Source organism: Aspergillus costaricaensis (assembly GCF_003184835.1).
Source record: "Aspergillus costaricaensis CBS 115574 unplaced genomic scaffold BO79scaffold_40, whole genome shotgun sequence".
Taxonomy (NCBI): domain Eukaryota; kingdom Fungi; phylum Ascomycota; class Eurotiomycetes; order Eurotiales; family Aspergillaceae; genus Aspergillus; species Aspergillus costaricensis.
In genome coordinates this window covers 39,797-55,934 of record NW_020291840.1, presented here as the reverse complement: position 1 = coordinate 55,934, position 16,138 = coordinate 39,797, and the positions used below count along the sequence as shown (strand labels likewise).

Sequence of the window (16,138 nt, the reverse complement as noted above, 5' to 3'; positions counted from 1 at the left end):
GTATCCACAGCTGAAACTATAGAGACCTGTCAGGTTTCCTTCCCCTGTTCCACTGACACACGCCGGGGGTGAGAAGTCTGACACCGTGGGGACCGTCAACTCAACCTCAGTCGTACCACACGCCTCTGGGTCACAATCACTGTAGTTGCAGTTGAAGTCACACAGGCCACTGTAGCTCGCGTCTTTACCTGCCAAGGGATAACCTTTGATTCCCGTGGGCTTAGGCAAGGGTCTCTGTTTGCCCATAGTGGTGCAGACACAAGCACCTACCGGGTAATATTCATAAGAGCAACTGAATCCACAGAGACTGGCAAATTTATTTGGTCCGGTCCTGTTGATGCAAACTTGCTCACTGATCCTCAACTCTGGGGTGGTAGAAATTGTGGTGTCTGCGAAGGTGGTCCTTATCCAAGGATTCCAGTTCTGGATGCCACCCAGATAAATAGAAGTATTAATTGATTCACCTTCCATCGATGCAATGACAGCACCATTATGTGAGATAGTCACAACGACCTGGCCGGTATTCCCATTGAACGGGACACTGCCATAATAAATGCTAATCCCGCCATCTGGAGTATCAGACTAGCTTTCTTGCTGGATGACTCCTCCGATGCTCACAGAGACATCGGCTGGAGAACTTAAGAGAGCTGAGTAAAAGACCCTATCCTTTAGGATCTCTGTCGGGGGGAACTCGATCTGGAATTGGGTAATGGTATTGCTGCTGGTTCCACCGTTGGTGCAAGCTGCAGCTGGGGCTCTGCGAAACCAAACCTGGATGCCTTCTTTTGTGATTGTAGCCGTGCCTGTTTTGTAAAGAGCAATCAGGTAAGGCAAGAATGATTGTTATTTGTCATGCAGATAGCCGGTAATGTAGTTGTAAGTTGCTTCACCAATATCGAAAGCAGTGTAGGCATTCTCGTGTAAGGGCCCGATGTAATGAGACTTGCTATAATCATTCCATGAGATGATTTTAATCTACTCTGGTTTAAGATACATCACTTCCTGCCAGCGGTCGAATCACAGGTGATTGCCATTCCATAGCTAGTTCTTCTTGTACCCTGGTAGATTGGTGTAGAACCAGGGTGAGACAGGTATTATGTACGGTTTTCCGTCTAGATACTGCATGTAAGAAGTATCTATATAGGTATCCATATCATTGGGTCCCCATGGCCACCCCGCCCAAGAGAATAGGCCATCAGGGACACCTGGAGAAGCCTTAAGCGCCGCCTTGGTACCTAAGGAAGACCAGTCGGGAACAAAATAACAGCCTGTCTGCTCCTTGATATCTATTTAATCTGACGTACTTTGTGGCCCTTTGAAGGTCGACACGAAGGGCTTCCCCTTGTATTGGTAATAGTGGTTATTTGATCCATACTTAGTGAGCAGGTTAATGACAGTGCTCTTTGGCCAGGCGCCATTTCCTGCATAGTTAAAGGAGAAGAATAACTGAAATCCCACAACGCTGGCTGTCTTAAAAGCATTGACCAAAGAAGGTTCATTTGTGGGGTCACTGTATGCCATATTTAGGGCGAAAGCATCAATATGCGCTTGCTGAGCGAATACCATATTAATTTCCCAGTCTTCAGTTGTGAAATTTTGGGTGTTAGTGACCTTGATAATTATTTGAGGTCAGCAATCGTGACCGGTTGCTGTCAGATTGATCTCGGATATTTACTATGAAATGTGCGAAGACTGCTGTGGTCTGTACACGGCAGACACCCAGCCATATTGCTAGAATGCTTAGGAGCAACGAGCTCTTCATGTCAAGTGCCATGGTTAGTAGACTCCAGAAACCTTTTCTGCGGACAGACTTTCGACGGAGGTTCTGATATTTTATATAGTTAAGGCTTCCGCAAACCTTCCATGTCTCTTTCTGTCCCTGAGATACTTGCTGTAAAATCTATGACTAAAGGAAACTGATACATTGCCACATAAGATTTATTTGGATATCGGCACTGATTTGAATAGTGAGATTGATTGGGATTAGCATGAATTGGATATACCTCAATCTAATAAATCTTGGTATTGTGGTTGTAATTAATCGGCCCTCCCCAGATACTGGACGGAGCTGAGGAGGATATGGAGTCACTTTTGGACTAGTTTCTACTTGGTAAATTAGTTTGTATTGTGCACACCCAACAACAGGGTAAGGCCTATCTAACACCGGATGAACGTGGGATGATTAGTAGTATTGTAGAAAGCTTGTCTACGTTGATAGGTTGGAAGCCAAGTCTGTTGTGAGACTTTCCGATGCTTTTGCATTTCTAATATCCTTGGGATTGTGGTAGACAATTGCAGTTGAGGGATCACAAGAAGGGTCATAACCATCTAATTGGAAAGGGTATCAATCAGGTTGTATCAGCGCACCTTCTGCTTATCTGGCTAGAAAGAGAAGGCCGGATTTGTTAAAGCCATACGGTTAATTACACGAAGGTATTCTGTTGCTGTATATGTACTAATACATTTTAAATACTATTAATTTGATCTGAACCCTGGATGAATGAGCTTGAGAGCTGCTTCTGGTGGAGCCATTCATTTCAATATGGCCTATGAATTGGATGGTGTCATGATGGTCAGTGTCTATTAGGTCAAGCTAGCTTTGGACCCCCGCTCAGAGCCCTCATACAATGAACACTGGCTGAAGTGGCAACCTAGAATCTAAAATTAAAGTATAGTTGCCTAGTAATCCAGTTTGTTGGATTGTCTAAAAGTAGGCTAGAATCTAGATAATGAATTGCCCCTGAGAAGTGTCTCAGACGAAGGGGAAATTTTTGTGTATCTATACTGGGTTCGGCTTAGTGGCACTTCTTGATCAGAGGCTAAAAACTGTTTTAGTGAAATATATACTCCGTATGGCAAAATCCAATAGTGTTGGTTTTTATAGTAGAACAGAGTAATTTACATCCTCGTCGGATACTTCCGAACACACTCACCCAGAATTGCATGAGCGTTCATGAGGTGCACCGCGCTGGAAATATTACTACTAGTACTAGGTACAGAACGGTATCAATCGATACTCTGAAATACAACCCAATGTGGGATGTTCTATATGTAGTCCAAGTACATCCTCCGTCCTTTCCGGATTTCATATCCCTTAGCAGAAGCACCTCTACCACCTCATTTGCGAGAATGGTTTCGAGCTCGTTACACTGGATATGGTCCATGCTTTCGACAGCGGTGGCCACCTTAATCATTCTGGGCTCATTAATTCCCGCAACCGTTCGTTACACGGAGAACACCGCTGAGGTGCATCGGATCCTGGAGATATTTCGTGGCCGAGGGCAGCTCTTCGTCGAGACATTTCCACCCCTGTCCTACCATTTAGCGGCCGGTAAGAGTCAATTAGCCAATATCCATACACTAGTCCTTGTTCCTTCGATGCTAACCCGCGGTATTTGAGTCCTGCTAGCCAACAGATCATGGCTTTTGGAGTGGATCGTTGGCGGAGCTCATACTTTTTTCGTGTGGACCATTTTCTATACAAGCCATCCTCTTCGTTCGGGAGGCTCAGTCGGCACCCTGAGTGCGGTGCTCCTTTCGGCCGGACTGTATTTCCAGAGCAGTGCAGGGTATCCATACATCTACGACCAAGACGGAATAAACGCCTTGGCGAGAAGTCGGGCGTTGGGCGAGACAGTTGCCTTGTGCATTGTCCTCTGGGCAAGAGCTCGGACGGGACCGCTTCGGCGACTGAACTCGGCGGGTGTGTTTGATTGCCTGCTTGTGATTTGCATGTGCCTGGGCTTATCAATCAAGGCGGGCATTTACTGTCTGGCGGTCCTCAATGTCCATCGACTTTCATGGTCATGGTCGTCGCTCGCAGATCCCCAGAGACATCCAGTAGGTCTCACTTATGTTTTTGTAGAGATTAATTTACGATACAATACTAATTCAGGTACCGATGGCAGGTGAGCATAGCTTACAGCTTTGTTGCTGGGTGTATTCTGCGGGGAGTTGTGCTGGCCGCGACCCTTATAGGTATCTTTGCTCTCACGTTCCCCTTGAGTGAGACCTCATTGGGTGGCAATTATAACCTACATTACCTATCGGCTTCGCTTCGGCGAGAGCTGCGCCCTGCAATGGGTGCCTATTCCCCGGGGATCTCAGAGCTGGAAGGCCGATCCTTTCCGGTACTTTCGCTGGTTCCTAGAGCTCCAATCAGTCTCTATCTCCCCCGTGCGGGTTTTCTGTGGTCCGACGAGCTTGCGTGGGATATACATTCCCATAAGTTCAATAGGAAAGCAACTCCACGATCTTGGAGACAAACAAGCACAATCGATGCTGTCGAAGAACATATCACCCATGTAAATAATAGCAGTTCACGAGTCATCTTCTCTGACGAATTCAATACCGTTGGTCAATCTCCCTCCGATCTTTAACTCGTGTACTGGATGACTGATGTGCTTACAGGCCCGTGGTTCTTCGACCAGGTCCTGGCTGGTGAGTATGACCCAAGCGACCCCGTTGTTGCTGCTCGTATCTGGCCGGGCCAATTAGTGTACCTTCGCCAGTTTGAGACTGGCGAATACGTTACTGCCAGCATGGATGGAGTGACCCTCAGTGACTTGTATGACAACAATCTGGACGACGAGGTACGCCGTTTGCACATTAGGTAAGTGAGCAAGCTGAATTCGTCTCTGAGAAAGACTTCGTGGTTCTTTATGGACACTGAGAAGAGTTCCTTCTGCGGTTACAGTGCAGACACACAGGCATCTGCTCTCTCAGAATGGCAAATTCTGTATGACACGCATCAAGACAAGGGTGTTCGCCTTTGGAACAAAGTAGCCAACTGCTATCTTGCCACAAGCTATCGCACTTACCCCAACATGCATGCCCGTGACTCCAATGACACTATTCTTGAGACCTTGCATCTCCAGTTAGAAGCATGCTGTACCTATCCGCCTTCTCGTGCTGCCTCGACCTTTCATGTTGTTGATGGTACGCCTTTCTCTTTCCCATTTTTGTTTCTCCTGCCCTTCCAACTGATACTGGCTACTCTCTAATTAAGGCGTGTCAAAGTCATTGAGACCATCTACTACTTGGCTACCTCCATTTACTGGACGACTGGCCCTCTACGAAAAAAGGCTGCGGGCGCACGGTGCCTTCACGATCGACATGGTCAGTGCGATGTGGAACCTGTTCTCTTTTCACAGGCGCCATGCACATCTACAAGACATGTCAGTGAATCTTAAAGAACTGCATATCGGAGTTCCTTACTCCCAAAACTGGAGCTACGTCTTTCAAACCTTCATAATATGTGGTGTCCTGTTACATCTGGGACAGTTATTTCACGCCCAGCGAACCCACACTCCTGCGCGCAAAAGTCACCTATCCAACGAATCTGATCCCATGCCTCAGGTACAGCTTTGGTATTTGGTAGCGCACCTAGCCAAAACAGTAGTCGGTAGCGACGACCTCTGGCAATGCCATTTTGAGCTGGGCCTGGCGTGGGTCACTATTGTCGATGGTGTGAATCTTGTCGTCCATAGGAAATGATTCTCTGCTGAGAGGTGACTTGCATGGATTCTGGGCAGAATATTGAAATACAAACCGGTGTATTAATATATAAGGCCATGAGCCTATAATCAAGAGCAACAGTGAAATTCGAAACACTATAAAACGCCCGTTTTTCATTGATGCCTATGAGAGTGGCGCGATAGGATCTCGTTGAGCCATTAATCAAATTGGCCCGCCACAATTGAACTTCTTCGTCTCATTGCCAAGGACTACTCTTTCCCCCGAGGACCGTAATTTCCTTAGTGTAGTCGTGCTTATACTAACCAGGCCAGTTCCAAATCAAGTGGGTCGGAAATAAGTGGCAAAAAGGGTCTACGCTACCCCTCTCGGTCATGTATGAATCGTCGTGTAATACATCGTATGCGTAATGTAATTAACCCAGAACTCGACCCTTAAACTAGCTCTGCCCTAACAGCCAGTCTAAGTCATTTTTGGAAAGTGCATATGAAAGCTAGAGAACGCTTCTCTATACTGCATAATGTTTAGTTTTTCTCGTACGACCTAGACAGGCTGCCATATGTTTCTCAATCTCCGAAATCCGCTAGGACTTATCCTCCTGTCAAATGGCCCAGACCCCTTAATGAAAGAATTTATTTTTTTCTACGTAGCATGATCCGGCCGGCCCCTTTGTTTCTGGATATGTGTTCCTCAATTTAATAACAAGTCCATGCCTAATTCCAGGGTGTGCTGGTAGGACTAAGGTCATTGATTCTTCTTTTTCATTGTCGAAACCATCCTGCCCCCAAAAGATGATGATCTTGTTGAAAGCCCTTAGTGTTTTGCTTGCGGTGGAAGCGGCGCAAGCATCCTCACCATCTTGCACAGAAAACCTCCTCAATGATACCATCTCCTTCTTTAGCCACGCCCCTTTGACTTTCTCCTACGAGGTCAACAGCACCGCTCTGTGCGCAGCTCGGTGTGCGCGAGTCCCGGCTTGTCACGCCTGGCTGTACTCTACTTCGGGTCGGGAGTGTCAATTATACCGGCAGCAGCCTGTTTCCCAGGCCTACAACCCGCAGTTTATATCCGGAATATGTGGAGAGCCGTCCAAGCGTATACCAAACTCAGCAATCTCTGCTTCCTCCTCTCTTCCCTCCCCGTTGCCATCCGCTCCTGTGGTCCGTAGGGTGAGACTTCTTCCCCCGACTTCTTTCCTTTCTCTCCTCTTCTCTCCTCTTCTCTCCTCTTCTCTCCTCTTCTCTCCTCTTCTCTCCTCTTATCTCCTCTTCTCTCCTCTTATCTCCACCCTTTACTAAGGCAGATGGCCCTTTACTTTGTAATCCTCGCTCACTGTTTGCAACAGGTCTCTCATGATGTGAGCAACTCAGGATCAGCTGTGAAGCGTGACTACACTGCGCATCATCAACATCATCACACCCACCATCGGCAACACCACGGCCACTGAGATTGGGCTCAAGAAGAATGTATACTGCTGCTCAGAAGATACGCTATGATATGCGAGCCCAACATTGTGGTAGCAGAGACCCCTAATGGGACTCGATCTAGCAACCACGCTGCCCGCAATATATCTGAAAAGTTCCCGTAGCTATCTAGCAAATACGTACAAGAGCTGGTACTTATTGTGGGCATTCTAAAACTAGGATATTAATATAAAGCGTTCTTCTATTTTCGTTAATGTCATACCATTTTCTGCCATGTACCTAGTTGTCATAGTATATTTATTTCAACCAACCACGTAACGTGCAGTATTTCCATGGCCGCCATGGGTAACCTAGCCTACTTCCAAATGAGGGAACTACTTAAACAGGACATGCAGTGACAATAACATCCAGCCATATCTTGGGGCCATAATGCGGTAGAGCTATGCCTTTTGCATAGCGCAGTGCGACTCGCGTTGATCTTCCCACTGAGGATTGTTGCGCGGTTTGGTTTCACTCTTCTCAATCGGTATATCCTTATATTTCAGTCATGATACGACCTTGCTCTTCCACCTTAATGCGGTTAATCTACTGTCGCACTTGGGTCTCTCGTTCGGGAAAGAGGACAGACACAACCTTCTGTTGCCGAAGATACCATGAGCGCTAGCATTACGTCGAATTCGCAGGAGATACGCTACGCCTTGGTCTTGGTATCTGGTTCCATATGAAATTGGTTTATTCGGTGTGACTAAGATTACATGACGGTGCACATGAGCCATGCAAAGAAATCTGCGGCAATTTCAAGGTAATCTTGGGATCTGAACGTCATGATTCGTCTTCGTCGGACGAAGATATTTAGTATTGCCAGCCGCTTCAGAACCAGCAGATTAAGGCTGAAAAGCTGCGCGCACTCCAGATGAGTCTCCAAGAGGAATACCGAGACGTGATTGTGTGATTTATGCATCCGCATTGTTTAGACTCCAGAGCAAGAAGAGTGTCCCAAGGAAGGGAGGAGTTTCGGGTCACTCCAGAGGCTTCACCATGGCCGTGTATTTACCGGACTCAGACGTAGTAAAATCCACTCTATTACATATCCGGTACATTAGCTATCAGAGTGTCTTCCAAGGTAGACCACCCAGGCTTTCCCATTACCCTCAGCAAATCCTGCGCACGGGCATCCGGCCCGATGTCATAATGAAGCATCTTGTCCGCACGTGGAAGTTCGTCTGGAAATTCACGATCCGGGAAAGCTTTCTGAAATATGGATACCACTTCGTGCCATGTAAAAGGGTTTCCAAAAGCGAAGAGACGCTCATTCGTCACTTCCGGGTGGGTTAGACCCGCCACATGGAGAAGTGCGACATCCTTCACATCAACGCAGTAGGCGCCTGTGAATCTATGTCAGATGTATTACTCAAAACCTGGAGTGTAGAGCTGAGTTACCTGTAGGTATGATGTGCTGCAGGAATGGCCAGACCTGATCAAACTGATTACGAAAGATAGCTGCAGGCCAGCCAGATGATGAGGCATGGCCCTGAGACTTAGCATCGATGGAGGCCCCGAAGCATACAGAGGGCAGGACTGAATGACAAAAGTCAGCTAATTGTCAAGGCCCATACAAATAGTGCGTTTGGTTTACCCGTATTTATAACGAACCCCGGGCGATTCTCTGCTGCCCACTTCCATATCTCCTGCTCACCCAGCGTCTTGCTGGCGGCATACATGTCGAAGCCTCTCTTCGGACTCACGGCGTTGGTCTGGCTTCTGCGGACAGCCTCTTCATTCCACGTATCTGCGGATATAGACATGCTTGGCCCTGCTTGGTACTCCGAGAAGGATGAGAAGGTTGCTGCCTCGGACGAGGAAGTGTATACGAATCGCTTTATTGTGTCTTCTCTCGCTGCACTGATAAGGAGGCTTCGATTAGTACTGACAACGCCTTTGATTAAGTCGGGTGTGTGGCCCAGGATGGTTGCGACGTGGGCCACGCCAGATATCCCTGTCGTTGTCGATTAGTCTTGTGGAGCGAAACTGCCGAGCTGTTATGCCCAATTCACAACTCTGGAAAGAGTTACCTTTGACCGCTTGGTCAAAGGCGCCAGGCGCAGTCATGTCCTCAACCCTGACTAGCTCAAACCGGTCGGCACCATATTTCTCATGGAACAAGTGTTCAATCCATCGGCTCTTGGATGGGTCCCGTACAGTGCCACGGACTCTGTAGCCCTGCTGCAGAAGTTGATCCGCTGTGTGAGAGGCCACATAGCCGTTGGCACCAGTGACCAGAACCCAAGAGTCTTTCGGAATTCCAGTATTGGTGGAAGCGGGCGCCATGTTGTTTCAATGGTAACCCATCCAAGGCGGAGGTGGAAGTGAAAGCGACCAACATACCCTTGTTTATATGTTTAATCCTTACCTCGTTTATGTAGTTGATTTAGTATATGATGGTATTATTAATATGACATTTATTTCAGCCCCGACGTTTTAGATGATGAATGGTTTTGCATGATTAACTAACGGTGCCACTTTCGGGCTTCATTTCAATGCCGAGCGGCAAGGGCATGTATGCTTACATAATATCATGTCTTCGTTTGAGATTAAGTGGGCTTTCTAGTTCTATCTTTGACTGGGTCATGCCAATGCTTGTTAGCATACCGACGTGATGAACACGGCCTTGACCACACGCAGCTGCCGGCGTTGCAGCCAGAAGAAGATACGATGTAACAAAGCCCAGCCTTGCGCGAGTTGCATCAAGTCGGCCTCGGAGTGCGTCTTCCCAGGCCCCGATCGAGCCCCACGACGCAAAAAACGGCCTCTGAAGACAATTAGTTTCGCGCCTGAAGTCCCTAGAGAAGGAGGTGCAGACTCTGACCGAAAAGCTGGAGACCGTGAATCACGACTCAAGGCGTCACCCCCACCCAGCAGAGAACAGCAGCGCTGTGAAAGGCGAGCGCGGGAAATTATTTGTGGACAGAGGATCCTCCCAGTATATCAACCACGAGGTGCTTGTTGATTTAGAAACACAGGTTGGTAGGGTCTGCAAATGTGGCACTTGCACTACTGACAGAGGGCCCCTTGGCGGGTCGTACCAGGCGATCCAAGACAGTCAGCACTGCAAGCATCGCCTTGGGAAGGCGAAGGATGAGTCTGGGACGCAAGAGGTGGCATCAATAGGCAGGGAGCGTAAAATGGTAACCGGCAATGGTTTCGTATTCCAGTATTCGCCGATGGCAGTTTCCCTATCCGACTTTTACCCCAGCAGCGTCCAGCACTCTATCTTATGGGACTTGTTCGAAGAGAATGTTGCTCCGTTGACCATGATATTTCATAAGCCATCGCTTGCTAAGACCTTGAACGGTGCAGCTGCAACGACTATTCCCGAGGACAGGGCCTCGGAGGCTGTGAGGTTTGCCGTGTGCTTTGCTGCTATCACCAGCATGGACCCAGAGCGGTGCAAACATGTATTTGACCAGGAACGTGGGAGTCTGCAACAACACTATCGATTCGCTACGGAACAAGCATTAGCGCGTGCCAACTTTCTTCAGTCGCACAACCTGACCGTGCTTCAAGCCACAATCCTCTACTTAACTTGTCTACGTGGGGAAGACGATGCCGCCTTCATCTGGGCTATGACAGCGGCTGTACATCGCATAGCACAGGGGCTAGGGTTACATCGTGGTGGTACACACCTTGGACTAAACCCGTTTCAAACAGAAGTACGACGCCGGATATGGTGGGCATTTTACTTATTAGACTGCCAGTCTTCCGAGTTTAGTGCCGTTGGTACGCAAATCAAAGAGGGAACATACGACACCAGGTTACCCCTGAATATTCATGACTCGGATATATCGCTAGAGTCAAGGTCGTTTCCCGACGAAAGATCCATTTTCACTGATATGACATTCTGTTTGATACGGTGTGAAATGACGGTGCTCAATCGGCAGCTTCACTTAGATCTGCGTAGTAGCAGCGGCGGCCACGTCGAAGAGAGTTCACTGAACACGTTAAGAAGGCTTCATGGACTGAAACAGATCCATAGTAGATTGCGCAGAAGATACCTAGACTACTGTGACGTCTCAATTCCGTTTCAGTGGGTAACAGTCACAGTCATCCGCCTGGCTCTTGCCCGATCATGGTTGATTGCTCATCTCTCCGAGGGTATGTCCGCGGCAGAGCAGATATTGGTACTCTCGAATGGGGAAGCACTTAAACGGGAACGGCTCTTTGTCACGGCCATTGAAGTACTGGAGTTTGCGTATTTGCTCGAGACCGACCCTCGCACCAAGCAGTGGTCATGGCTCTTTGAGGGATACCCGCAATTGCATGCTGCCGTTTTTGTCCTGAGGCAGATTGGCGTTGGACCACAAACAATGCTGACTGACCGAGCCTGGGCTGTAGCATATAAAGTCGTCACACGTTGGAGAAACAACGACCTCCAAAAGAATGGGGTGACCTCAGCCTTAGTGTCTCGGATCATGGCGCAAGCTGCAGTCGCACAGGGATGCATCTGGGACGGGGGGGAGATCAAAGACGAGTCACGATCACCGACTGATGAGTTGTATCACAGGAAGAATTAGGAAGTGTATTGAGTGTTCAACTGATAATAAACTGATATCAAGGAGATATGAATCTTTATTGTCTGGCTTTGTGTCCCGGAACAGACTAAGGCTGAGTGCACCTGTCCGGCAACTGATTTTGTCATGGTATATTCTACGCGAATATAAAGAAAAATATGGTAAAGCAATGGGAATCAGCCGTTGCCCGTGTACGGCCGGTAAATTCTCTAATTCCAGGCGAGTTTGAGTGAGGAGAATGGTTGGCTTCCTGTAGATGTCTTGGAAAATACACAATCCTAGCGATATGTGACTCACTATGATTACCAGCCATTTCGAAGCATCAATCAAGTCAGGTGAGGGACACGAGAGAAAATTACTACTTCCTCGAAAACATGTATTCAGTCCTCCGGTGACAATGTCAGATGTTTTCATTATACACACGATCGATTGCCCTAGCTCAGGCATCAATGTTATTCCTGATAATATGTACACATATCTACACAGTTATCCTCGCTCCCTTGATCGTTCCATTCCGGCAACCCGTCTACTGCACAACAAACTGGGTAGAATGATCTTTGTACAGCACACTGGAGTCCAGAGTCTCGCCCGTAGTAGAGCGGATAAAGTCAACCTGCAAAGCCGTTGAGTTCAGAAAGCGCAAGGTGCTGTAGCTGTAGTCATCGGCGTAGGCAAAAGCCGTGTACGAAGGCTCCGTGCCCACAGAGCTCAGGCCCTCAATGTTGCCGGCACCACCAGCAACAATGTACATGGGCGCCTTGGGGTTGTTCAGGCCATTGGGATCGGCAGTGTCATTGACCACGGGCTGGAAGCGCTGGGAGTTGTGGACGTGACCGAAGACACCCAAGTCGACGCCATACTTGTAGAAGATGTTCTCAAACGCCTCCTGACAGACATCGCAGGCGTTCCCGTCACCCGTAGTGTACCAGGGGCGATGACCGGCCACCACTACCCAAGGGGTGACCGTGCGGTCGACACTGGCCAGGTCGGCTTCGAGAAACTCAAGCTGCTCGTTCTTGAAGCCGAACGGGCCTGTGTCGAGGTCTGCCGACCCGTCAGTACCGTCGGGCGCATCCTTGAAGTCAGTCTCAGTATCGATCATGGTGACGTGGACCATGCCGTACTCGAAAGAGTACCAGAAGGGCGGCACGGCCAGACTGCGGGCCTTCTCGGCGAGGGCCTGCGCGGTGGTGTTGGTGGATTGGGAAGCGAACGCGCTCGGAACGGTGGCATCGAAGCGGTGCAGGAAGTCGGTGAAGTTCTTCTGACCCTCAGGGCAGAGTTTGTTCAGGTAGGGAATCTCGCTACAGTCGGCCTCGTGGTTGCCGGGACCTGGCATGTACAGACGGTTACCGGAGATGGGTGCCAGCTGGTCGTAGAAGCGCTCCAGGATTGACTGATAGGCATCCGAGCCGTCCAGCAAGTTCCCCAGGTCCTCGTACCAGTCGTCGGCGTAGGCAAAGTCCCCCGGGTGAATGACTAGCTCATAGTCGTCGATGGTATCGGCCAGACGACCGATAGTGGTGTGGTTCAGATCGGGCTCGATAGTGGGGATGTCGGACTTCTTTGCCTTCCGCGAGGAGAGCGTGTAGCCATCGGTGCCGTAGACACCCAGGTCAATGATCACGTCCATGTTGAAGGGGGTGGTGTCTCCGGGGGTGCGCGGGCTGAGGAACTGTCCCACGGTCGAGTTGCCGGACACGATCTTGTAGTAGTAGGTGGTGGCTGGGGTGAGGTCGGTCAGGTAGGCGACGTTGGACCAAGTCCGCGACGTCGAGTAGGTGGTCGACTTGGTCGTGCAGGCCTTGGAGTCCAGGTTACTGCTTGAGGTGCCATACTCGACGCAGCTCTGGTTCAGCTGCTCATACGTGTTCCATGCGACGGAGACAGCTGAAGCAGTCGGTCGTGAAGGTCAGCGTGGGCACTCTGGTGCGATAACAATGGAGAGGGGTTTGACTAACAGTTGGATCCATAGATTGCCAATCTCTGTTGGTAAGGGGTGGTTTTGTCCTCGGGGATGGTGGGATAGTCGACGGCTAGGGTACCCACCGCGAGGACGGGCAGAACCTTGGTCAAGGCAAGAATCTTGGACATGTTGGCGCTTATTCAGAGCAGACACCAAATTCTTTGACACCCGTAGAAGACATTCCTGATGAAGCAGCGAGGGTAGTGGCCGCTGAGGGACTTATATATGCAGTTCCAGTGGGCAGACGCATGACCAAAAATGCGTCCTAGGAGTAACACGTGGGTGGGGATAGGAATGATGCGGAGCAGTGAATGAAGGCTTGCATCTCATCCAGGAGAGCCTTTCGGACGACGCTGCAGTATAGGGTTATTGTGGCAGGCAACGTGCGCCGGTTCGCGCCTCTGCTTGGAATTGGACGAAGGCAAGAGGGGCCCCGCCCAGTTCCGCATCAATTAATTTCATTTCTGCAAGCTCGACAGATGACAAAGAGGCAGAGCGAGTGAGAAGCGTGGATGAAGGCATTAGTGCTGCACGTGGGATCGGCGACGGCTGTCACTGCTTCGGAAGGACCGGCCATTACGGGAGAGGTGAACCGAGGCTATTCCCGTCTGTCGATCACTCCGGTCGGGGATCCGTCGGCGATGGATGGACTGACCCTACTCTTTAGGACTGGTTCACTTCGGTTACAGATGGAAGTTATGCAATATACTGTTAATGGTGGGTTACATTATGTTGCTACTAGTTAACCACGACTGACATGCTACATGCGAGGTAGTATTGATCCTCACCCTCGCTAAGCTCTTCCTACAGCAAAAGGCATCCTTGACCATCCACCCCCGTCAATTACGGTTTGTCATATAATTATATCCCCGGTCAAACATGACCTTGGCCTCGCGCGTGTGCTCATCCAAATCTTCCGTGGGAAGTCGCAGCAGGTCATTGTCTAGCCCCTGACGCTGCTCGTAATTGCCATCGCCGTTAGGGAAGAAGACCCGCGAGTACATGGCCAGCACTAATCCCGCATGGTCGCCCTGCTTCACCGACTCCAATCCGCGCTCATATCGACTTTGGGAGGGTTCCTGTTCGATCGTCCAACTGTCTGCCGTATCGCCTGTCACTCGGAGCCAACTTGCCAGCATGTCTCGCTGAGTGATCAGGAAATCGGAGATGTACATCGGCTTGTTCCGCCACCGACTCATTGTCAGCTGGTCATCTTGTTCGTCTTCTGGGAGCACAGGAAGGCTCAGAAGGGTAGCTACGGCCCGGCCACACTGGGTCAGGGTGCTGACATTGACCTTGGTGTTGCCGTCGTCGTTCAGGATGAGCTTCTTGGCGGAAAGATCGAAGCCGAATGCACTCGGCCCCAGTACCAGGCTGTGCTCATACCAGAACCCACAGATCAGTGCGGTCCACGCCATGCCCTCGGCCTCGATGCCGGCCACGAGGTCGCGAAACCCTCCCCAGTTGAGACCGCTGTCGGCTAACGGCGGGTGCGTGACATCACAACCCCAGACATTAGGCATCACATGCCGGATCCCAGCTTGAGAGGCAGCTTGCAGCAGCTTTGACTGGGTATCGCGAGGGGTCCGCACTGAGAGACTGATGATCAAGCAGTCCTGGCCCTGAAGAGCGCGCACCAAGCTGGCCTCATCGTCGTAGTCCACAGTAATGGACTGGACGCCGGCGGGCACCTGGCTCGTACTACCGATGCGGGTCAGGGCTGTCACGCTATGCTGTCCAGTCCGAAGCAGTTCCTCGGTGATGGGCTTTCCGACGGTTCCCCCGGCCTGGCAATTGGACCTACGGTTAGCGATGTGGATAGTACAGTTTGGCATAATGCACTTACTCCGACGATAGCAATGCGTTGAATGCGGTTGCTGAACCCAGCGGGTTGGTCCTTGGCGTATTGGTCGGTCATGATGAGGAATACAGATGAATTTCTGTTCACAAAGAGGCTGTTGAGTTGAATCTGCTTCTGCTGCTATTGTGGCAGCAAGTGGGCGATTATATATTGTCGAAGGATTCCCCGACATACTAGTGACCGGGGATTAGAGGCATTATCTCCGCCATGGGTTCGGCGTCAATAGTATGGTCGCCCGGAGGTAGATGAATCAGCAACCTTCTCTTCCATGCAGTGCTTAACAAGCAAAACAGCAGCCCAGGAATTTGTGGGCAGCCCTGGGGCGCGGGAAGGAGGAGATACGGGGTCCGATACTCCGATCTGCCCGACATGGAGCGAATCTCACCTCATCGATAGGGCTTGCTTACTTGACGAAGGAGTGAAGGAGTGAAATCCTTCTGATTAGCGATGACTATTTGACAGCATAATTAGTGATCCCTGATGATGTGTGATAAGCATATTAATATTATTAAATTGAGTATGCCACTACACAACGCTCCTGCTGTCCCTATTCATGTCCCGGCACTGTTACCATGAGTTATCTCGTGGAGGTCTCCACCCATTCTTTAAAATCCCGGTTGAATGATTCAAACCCTTGGCGGGTATTATCTCTCCACCCCGCAGCGTTGGCCAGCATGCCCTGACCCATGAGAAAGCTGAGCAGTCCGGTGAATCGCTCTTCGTGAACGAGACGTGTTCGGCTCGCTTGGCCAGGATGGTCTGTCGGAGCGCATTCAAAGCTGAAGCGATGCTCGCCTGTAAAAATTCCGGGGATCGAGTGTCAGTTTGCTAGGTACACTTTGGG

General features: G+C 49.9%; 7 protein-coding genes across 7 annotated transcripts; 2 read left to right on the top strand and 5 right to left on the bottom strand.

Annotated features, from left to right (window-relative positions):
• Positions 1-266: 266 nt before the first annotated feature.
• On the bottom strand, positions 267-1,774 carry BO79DRAFT_232335 (glycoside hydrolase family 71 protein; the record flags this gene model as incomplete). Its single annotated transcript, XM_025684223.1, has 7 exons — positions 267-307; positions 354-582; positions 619-803; positions 891-946; positions 1,058-1,268; positions 1,305-1,611; positions 1,676-1,774. The coding sequence occupies 7 exons, from the start codon at positions 1,772-1,774 to the stop codon at positions 267-269; spliced, it is 1,128 nt and encodes a 375-aa protein (XP_025535265.1).
• A 1,355-nt stretch (positions 1,775-3,129) lies between these two features.
• BO79DRAFT_259206 (uncharacterized protein) lies at positions 3,130-5,496 on the top strand (the record flags this gene model as incomplete). The annotated part of the gene is made up of 6 exons (XM_025686353.1): positions 3,130-3,331; positions 3,410-3,840; positions 3,909-4,356; positions 4,411-4,592; positions 4,647-4,938; positions 5,009-5,496. The coding sequence occupies 6 exons, from the start codon at positions 3,130-3,132 to the stop codon at positions 5,494-5,496; spliced, it is 2,043 nt and encodes a 680-aa protein (XP_025535264.1).
• A 2,486-nt stretch (positions 5,497-7,982) lies between these two features.
• On the bottom strand, positions 7,983-9,227 carry BO79DRAFT_232334 (NAD(P)-binding protein; the record flags this gene model as incomplete). The annotated part of the gene is made up of 4 exons (XM_025684222.1): positions 7,983-8,284; positions 8,340-8,477; positions 8,536-8,895; positions 8,972-9,227. The coding sequence occupies 4 exons, from the start codon at positions 9,225-9,227 to the stop codon at positions 7,983-7,985; spliced, it is 1,056 nt and encodes a 351-aa protein (XP_025535263.1).
• Positions 9,228-9,555: 328 nt separating this feature from the next.
• On the top strand, positions 9,556-11,470 carry BO79DRAFT_259204 (C6 transcription factor; the record flags this gene model as incomplete). The annotated part of the gene is made up of 2 exons (XM_025686352.1): positions 9,556-9,659; positions 9,715-11,470. The coding sequence occupies 2 exons, from the start codon at positions 9,556-9,558 to the stop codon at positions 11,468-11,470; spliced, it is 1,860 nt and encodes a 619-aa protein (XP_025535262.1).
• Positions 11,471-11,885: 415 nt separating this feature from the next.
• Positions 11,886-13,695, bottom strand: BO79DRAFT_211345 (purple acid phosphatase family protein). Its single transcript, XM_025683006.1, has 2 exons — positions 13,429-13,695; positions 11,886-13,357 (listed from the first exon to the last, which is right to left on the bottom strand). Exons 1-2 carry the CDS (start codon positions 13,559-13,561, stop codon positions 11,994-11,996), a joined length of 1,497 nt encoding a protein of 498 aa, XP_025535261.1. The 5' UTR covers positions 13,562-13,695; the 3' UTR covers positions 11,886-11,993.
• Positions 13,696-14,272: 577 nt separating this feature from the next.
• On the bottom strand, positions 14,273-15,351 carry BO79DRAFT_248129 (aromatic alcohol reductase; the record flags this gene model as incomplete). Its single annotated transcript, XM_025685688.1, has 2 exons — positions 14,273-15,220; positions 15,280-15,351. 2 exons carry the CDS (start codon positions 15,349-15,351, stop codon positions 14,273-14,275), a joined length of 1,020 nt encoding a protein of 339 aa, XP_025535260.1.
• A 520-nt stretch (positions 15,352-15,871) lies between these two features.
• Positions 15,872-16,111, bottom strand: BO79DRAFT_158258 (uncharacterized protein; the record flags this gene model as incomplete). Its single annotated transcript, XM_025678894.1, has 1 exon — positions 15,872-16,111. A coding segment is annotated over one exon (240 nt), but the record flags the coding sequence as incomplete, so codon positions are not given.
• Between the last annotated feature and the right edge of the window lie 27 nt (positions 16,112-16,138).

What these genes read in the sequence shown, in the direction of transcription:
- BO79DRAFT_211345 (XM_025683006.1), bottom strand. Translation starts at nt 13,561, where the DNA reads ATGTCCAAGATTCTTGCCTTGACCAAGGTTCTGCCCGTCCTCGCGGTG. An exon ending in GGCAATCTATGGATCCAACT is followed by an intron (nt 13,358 to 13,428) that starts GTTAGTCAAACC and finishes CGACTGCTTCAG; the next exon opens with CTGTCTCCGTCGCATGGAAC.